The sequence below is a fragment of the Daktulosphaira vitifoliae genome, unplaced genomic scaffold (genome assembly GCF_025091365.1).
Source record: "Daktulosphaira vitifoliae isolate Bord-2020 unplaced genomic scaffold, ASM2509136v1 Scaffold_2, whole genome shotgun sequence".
NCBI classification, from domain to species: Eukaryota; Metazoa; Arthropoda; class Insecta; order Hemiptera; family Phylloxeridae; genus Daktulosphaira; species Daktulosphaira vitifoliae.
In genome coordinates this window covers 16431170-16437278 of record NW_026099573.1, presented here as the reverse complement: position 1 = coordinate 16437278, position 6109 = coordinate 16431170, and the positions used below count along the sequence as shown (strand labels likewise).

At 39.7% G+C, this 6109-nt stretch overlaps 2 protein-coding genes across 2 annotated transcripts; one reads left to right on the top strand and one right to left on the bottom strand.

Annotated features, from left to right (window-relative positions):
- Positions 1-222: 222 nt before the first annotated feature.
- LOC126898027 (uncharacterized) lies at positions 223-1921 on the bottom strand. The gene is made up of 5 exons (XM_050671976.1): positions 1804-1921; positions 1414-1730; positions 1220-1352; positions 882-1163; positions 223-821 (listed from the first exon to the last, which is right to left on the bottom strand). Exons 2-5 carry the CDS (start codon positions 1705-1707, stop codon positions 223-225), a joined length of 1308 nt encoding a protein of 435 aa, XP_050527933.1. The 5' UTR covers positions 1708-1730; positions 1804-1921.
- Positions 1922-4944: 3023 nt separating this feature from the next.
- Positions 4945-5654, top strand: LOC126898529 (dmX-like protein 2). The gene is made up of 3 exons (XM_050672645.1): positions 4945-5100; positions 5165-5373; positions 5442-5654. The coding sequence occupies exons 1-3, from the start codon at positions 5043-5045 to the stop codon at positions 5637-5639; spliced, it is 465 nt and encodes a 154-aa protein (XP_050528602.1). The 5' UTR covers positions 4945-5042; the 3' UTR covers positions 5640-5654.
- The last annotated feature ends 455 nt before the right edge of the window (positions 5655-6109 follow it).

The window sequence follows — 6109 nt, the reverse complement described above, 5'->3', positions numbered from 1 at the left end:
AAAAAAAAAAAAAAAAAACGTTGTAGTATATATATATATTATATATATATTTACAAATATGTACACGCATATACATATATTTTTTAGAAAAAATACAATTTCTTACTACATTATGTTACATTAAAAAAATGTTTTAAAACTACTTATATACATGTATATTTACAAAAAAAAAAAAATTTCAATTCTTGACGATATTTTTTTACAATAATAAGAAATTAAAAACTATAGGTCTTCCATTGGTGGTATAGCATAATACCCGTGAGCCAACGTGTCGATTCTGTTGTTGAGCGTGTAGCGCTTATCATCAAAACGGTTAAGCGCCAACTTGGTTGTACGTAAAGTGTGTACCTCGTGCTCAAACGAACGGATTGACACGTTCTGTCGGTACGGAGTGTAGGGTAACGATAATGTCGGTGGACACTCACCACCACGTATCACTCCGATGACCGCACGGGCATTTTCTCCAGCCAATGCTCGTTTTGACGCATCGTCACCATCGTCACCATCGTCTTTAAACAAACACCGTTTGTAATCGTCCAAAGACAGATGGTTCCGGACGACGTGTCCGCGGATCCCCTTAGACTTTATGAGTTCGCTGCCTTCCATGTCAAATGCGTAGCACTTTGATCGAAGTGCAGCGATCTCAAAGAGAGTGAGGCCACTGGTCTCGTCTGAAAACAAGCCGGGCATCTTCTTTCTATCGGTGGAGTAGCAAGGGTGATCCTTGGGCAGGCTAGATGCGTCCACGTGCACCAGTAAATCGGGGCTACCAGCTAAATCCTGGTAGAAGTCGCCTACTCTGAGCAGGTATATGAAGGAGTCTGAGAAAAATTAAAAATATATAAATATAAAAAATATTTCTACTGTACGGTTGTACTCACCAGTATCCATGTAAACCAATTCGATTGCACTGCCATAATGTGGTTTCAATACGTCGTAGAAGTACTTGTACATTAGCGTCTTGCTAATGTCAAGCACTGCTAAACCGACGTATATTGGTTTGATAAACTTGACCATCTTTGGGTCCATTATGACGGCACACAACCTTTCACTGTATTTGATACAGTATTTGAAGGTTAGTTGGTTTACGAGCTTGCTTAGACGTTCGGGACTGGAGATTAGCTCAATACGGATGCGTTTCCGCATGTTCTCCATTGTTTTCCCTATAAAATGTAAAAAATTATCGAATAACCCACTTTAGCATTGAGCATGCACTTACCAAAGACGGCATTGTTCATTAGTTTGAAAAATGCAATTTCAAAAGCATTTGCCGCCTTTTTCCGCATTTCAGTGTTCAACTCAATGTATGGTTTCAACCAAGCACTTTGTTGAAACTCTAAAACGCGGTGCACCTGCAGTACAAATATTTATATTAGTATCATCGCTTATAGTTTATAGGTTAATTATACATACTTTATCGACTTGCAGTCCGTGTGCGATCGCCTGTTTAAGATTAACGTAATGTACGACGTACCGCTGTTTGGGTTTCAAAGTGGCCATGAGTTTGGTCTCTTTGGAACCCGGCGGTACATCGTTGACAGGCAAGAACGGCAAGTCGTTGTGCTTGTCATGCAGCTCTTGTGGATACGATACGTCCACTTCATATATACGCCCCGTATTACCAGTGTCCGACAACGATTGGAGGTCAGCCAGAGGGTCTGCTCCTTTATACCACCGGAAGCCACCGTACGGCATGGGCTGACTCATAGCCTACCCGTAAAGGTTATTGACTGTATACATTAAACGTTTTTAAACCACCGCTCAAATATTGCGCGTTTATATATATACGTATAGATTACTTACAGTCTTGGTACACGATCCATGATTCTGGTTTTGACGGATCGTAATCGGGTGTCTTAGAATTGTTGGCCTTTGCATAGTGCTTGACGGCCTGCACTAGCCCACCACGAATGCCCTGTTCCACCATCAGTAGCATGTCGTAATCGTTCAAGAGCTCCAGCTTCATCCCAGTGTACTTCAACATACAATCGAAGCTAAAACCAGGCGCGGTGTAATAGTGCGCCGGGTCCAAATTGTATGTTGAAATACAGATGTCGCGGAAGTTCTCAAACACATCAGCCAACAACAACACGTCGATCTTAAGATATAGGTCGCTGTACTCACCGAGGGTTGAGCAGTCGAAACGGTTCCACACCTCCGTGGCATGTCTATAGTCGTCGTCATCAATATTAGACTCACTCAACTGACTATAGAAAGCGTCCTGAGGTGGTAGTTCCGTTTCTTCCAATTTAGCCCAACTATCAGTGTACTCGTAGGGGTATACGCCCTTACGCGTCACCAACGGCATGTCTTCCGTACGGAACACCTTGGCCGTCTCCCGGAATTTAAGGAAGTCGGGCGTCATTAGGTTACCGGCCAAGGTGGACAGGGAGGAGGCCATGAACCGGAAGGTATCGACGAACCGTATGGAGAAGTTATTGGTCACGTGTTTCGTGACCGAAATATACTTCTCCTCGGAATTCGGTATGACCGAAATCCTTTGGTCGTCGTACCCCAATTCAGTGACGATGAAATGCGCGTCGTAACCTGAAAGATTGTGCAAGAAGCACGGCACAAAATTGACCGTCTTCACTTTCAGGTTACATGCATTGCACAACGTCTGTCTGAATCGGCCCGATAAATGACAGTGGTCTGCGACTTTGGGGTTGANTCTCCCTGTGCCTGCGCACATCTTCGAGAGACATTCGGATGGGAACGTTGGTTTTGCGCAACAATTTAGAAATGTTGCGCGTCACTTCAGTTACAGCCATCACAAATGCCTTGGCGACCTCTTCGCGATCCTCGGACCCACAGTATATCACCGGTGATTGTGGTATACCATAGCGTTCGAGGAGCTCGGAGGGCACATTGTCCGATGTTTTCACCATGAACCCATAGCTCATGGGATGGTGGGTGTGCACAGTCCTGGTGTATGCACCCATACGATCGTCTGTTTTCTCCAGTAAGGCCTCAAAATCGGCGTAGATGACAAACGGTAACCGTTGCGTCTTTACCCACGCGTCAAATTCGACCTTACTGCCCTCCGCCGGCATAACGGGTAAAATAGGCTTGTTCTTGCCGCATATCAACTTGTGTTGCTCCAACGCTTGTTGACCCCGAAGAATATGCTTTTTAGTCATATCATTAAAACTGGTGAAACAACGTTTACAAGTGTATATGCGGCCATGATGTTGAGTTTTTTGGCTGCGCACGAGCCTCGAAAAATCGGAACTGTACGTGTAATGATTCTTGTCAGGNATGTACGCGTAATGATACTTGTCAGAGTCACCGATGTACAACAGGTCAAAATGATTCTGTTGCTCATGGTCGGCGACTCTTAGAGGATACACCAACCACTTCATCTTAACGTCGTCTCGTTCCAAGCCATACACGTTGACAGACACGTTAGGTATTCGTCGCTCAAATATTTTAATTTGGGACACAGGTGTGGGGAACGTCAACCCCGTGAAATCATACCTGTGTTCCTCGTTAAAATATTTTCGATCAACGCGGTATTTGTGATCTCCCTTAACGTGTCTCGCCAAAATGGACCACTTGAAACAGGACTGATCGATGTTTTGTGGGTTGATGATTGCTCTTCTATGGAAAATTTCAGGTGGGATCGGAATATATGATGAGCTGGTAAGAGGCGTATATTTGTATACGCTGAGCATGAGTCCGTCGATATGCGCTAGCGTGAATCCGCTACCCCTGCCTGAGTACACGTCTTCCTCAGCGAGCATAATATCGAAATCGTCATTGACCGCACCCACAATGTCCGCGTTGGACAACAACGACCTAGCCCGTGTCTTGAAGGCACGGTCCTCGGGCGGTGCTTCCGATCGCGGTATATGGTAAGAGGCCTCCAATTTGAGATTATACTTGATCGGACGGTTACCTACGATTTCAGCCTCAGTCTGGCCACCAGCTCAGGTTTATCGGCGCGTAGAAAATCTCGATAGCTCGCGAAATTTTCCACGTTCTTCCGGTAAAACCAAACGGCCCCCCGCTCCAATGCGGAATCGATCTCGGTGAAATCACTGGTATCCGTCAATTGCATACGTAACCTTTTCGACCTAACCGCGCTGTTGTTGGCCCTACTAAGCTTAGCCGCCTGACATGATGAAACAGATGTCGCGGAAGTAGCTTTAATCAAAAATGAAATAAATTATTTATTTATTGGAAAAAAAAAATGGTAGGGATGATAAAATTAAAGAGATATTCAAATGTTAATAATTGTACATACCTGGTACAGAAGACGTTTGCTGGTTCATGATTTCTTATTTGCGCGTGAAAATATTAAAATAATAAATTTATAGTTTTCAAATAATCAACTGTGCGTTAACGTTAATTGAACACGAATGTGACAGGATACAGAGCGTTTAACCGGTTATATAGTAAAATAACAAAATGCGTAAGCGTGACAAACGTTGTCATTTTTCTCATAAAATGCATACCACAGTGACCATTAATATATTGTAACATCTTTGGAAATATGATTACCTAAGCGTCTGGTTGACGATGATAAGATTCATACGACATTACTATGCGGCGACCTCTTTGATGTCTGGAATATGCTGACCTAAGCGTCTGGTAACCGATGATAACATTCTTAGAAATTATAATGTCATAACGACAGACGTCGTCTTTGTTCTCATAAAATGCTGGCGCCTATAAGCGTTATAATATAGTAATACATTTGATGTCTGGAATATGCTGACCTAAGGGTCTGGTTACCAACGATAAAATACTATGTAAAAAAACTGAGTGTTTCTCTTTTGTTGTAGAGTAACTTAATAACTACAAAATTAATTTCTTACACGTATTTATATATATTAATTTTTTTTTTTGGTTTTAATGTTATTTTTTTATTTTAGTACATTTTTATTTTTGTAGTGAGTTACAAAAAATTAAAATTTGATATGTTAGCTAAACTTGTTTGTGATATTTATGATTTGTACATACACCATGCTGTAAAAATGCATTAACCTTATGGTACATTTATAAAACTCATGTTATTTACTAATTTTTTATTTTAGGTTATGAAACATCGTATTGATAACATACGAAGGATATGTCCTCACCCATTACTACCAGTTTGTAAGTATACCTATAGCATTATATTCATAAATTATGAATAAACTTATAATTGAATTTGGTTTAGATTTGACGGGCTCACAAGATGGTTCAGTACACATATGGGAATGGGGTCATCCTCAAACTGTTGCTGAACCACGAGCTGCTGGTACTTTTGCTAAAGTCACTAGAGTACGATTTTCTCAACATGGCAATAAATTTGGTGTAGCAGATGGTGATGGAAATCTATCATTATTTAATGTTGGTCTCACTTCTTCAAATTATCGACCTTTTTATGTTAGTAATATAAAATTATATTAAGTTTTTTATTAAAATCATAAATATATTTTTACATGTTTTTTTAGACATTCCAATGCCATAGTAAAGTTACTAGCGATTTTGTATTCCTTGGCTCATGTAGTTTAATTGCTACTACGGGACATTCCTCTGAAAATAGAAATGTTGCTTTATGGGATACATTACTTCCACATAAAAAATCATTAGTCACAGGTATATTTATGCATATTTTCTTTAAAAATTATCAAGTAGTTTATTGGAGGTAAAATTTTAAGAACAAAAATTTGTAGAACTTCTTATTTCTTTTTATGATAAATATTAACCACTAATTATAATCACACAAATGAGTGGTTTTAATATTAATGAAAAATGTAATAAGTTATATTATTGACAAAGCATTGAGTTAATTTGTTAACATATAGGGTAAAGTTTAGGTATTAAGAAAAATACCTAAGTTTCAGTTAGTAAATTGATTAAGTTATATAAATTGAATTTTTTTCACTAGATTTTACAAGTCAAAAATTGTATTTGAATTCCAATTATGCCTATAGAATTTATGCAAAGTTCAATATATATATATATTAACAAAAAAAACGGTAGCACAGTGGGGTCGCGGCATAGTGGAGACATTGCATAGTTGGGTTCAGTCTAGATTTAATCTGACAGTGATTAAAATCACTATCATAAGAAACGCTTCGATGCAAATCTGTAGATAGTGTTTAATTTTAAAAAATTG

Coding starts and splice junctions, on each gene's coding strand:
- LOC126898027 (XM_050671976.1), bottom strand. CDS start 1,707: ATGAGTCAGCCCATGCCGTACGGTGGCTTCCGGTGGTATAAAGGAGCA. Junction 1,353..1,413: donor ACGGACTGCAAGTCGATAAA/GTATGTATAATT, acceptor TTTGTACTGCAG/GTGCACCGCGTTTTAGAGTT. Junction 822..881: donor ATTGGTTTACATGGATACTG/GTGAGTACAACC, acceptor AATTTTTCTCAG/ACTCCTTCATATACCTGCTC.
- LOC126898529 (XM_050672645.1), top strand. CDS start 5,043: ATGAAACATCGTATTGATAACATACGAAGGATATGTCCTCACCCATTA. Junction 5,101..5,164: donor TCACCCATTACTACCAGTTT/GTAAGTATACCT, acceptor AATTTGGTTTAG/ATTTGACGGGCTCACAAGAT. Junction 5,374..5,441: donor CAAATTATCGACCTTTTTAT/GTTAGTAATATA, acceptor ATGTTTTTTTAG/ACATTCCAATGCCATAGTAA.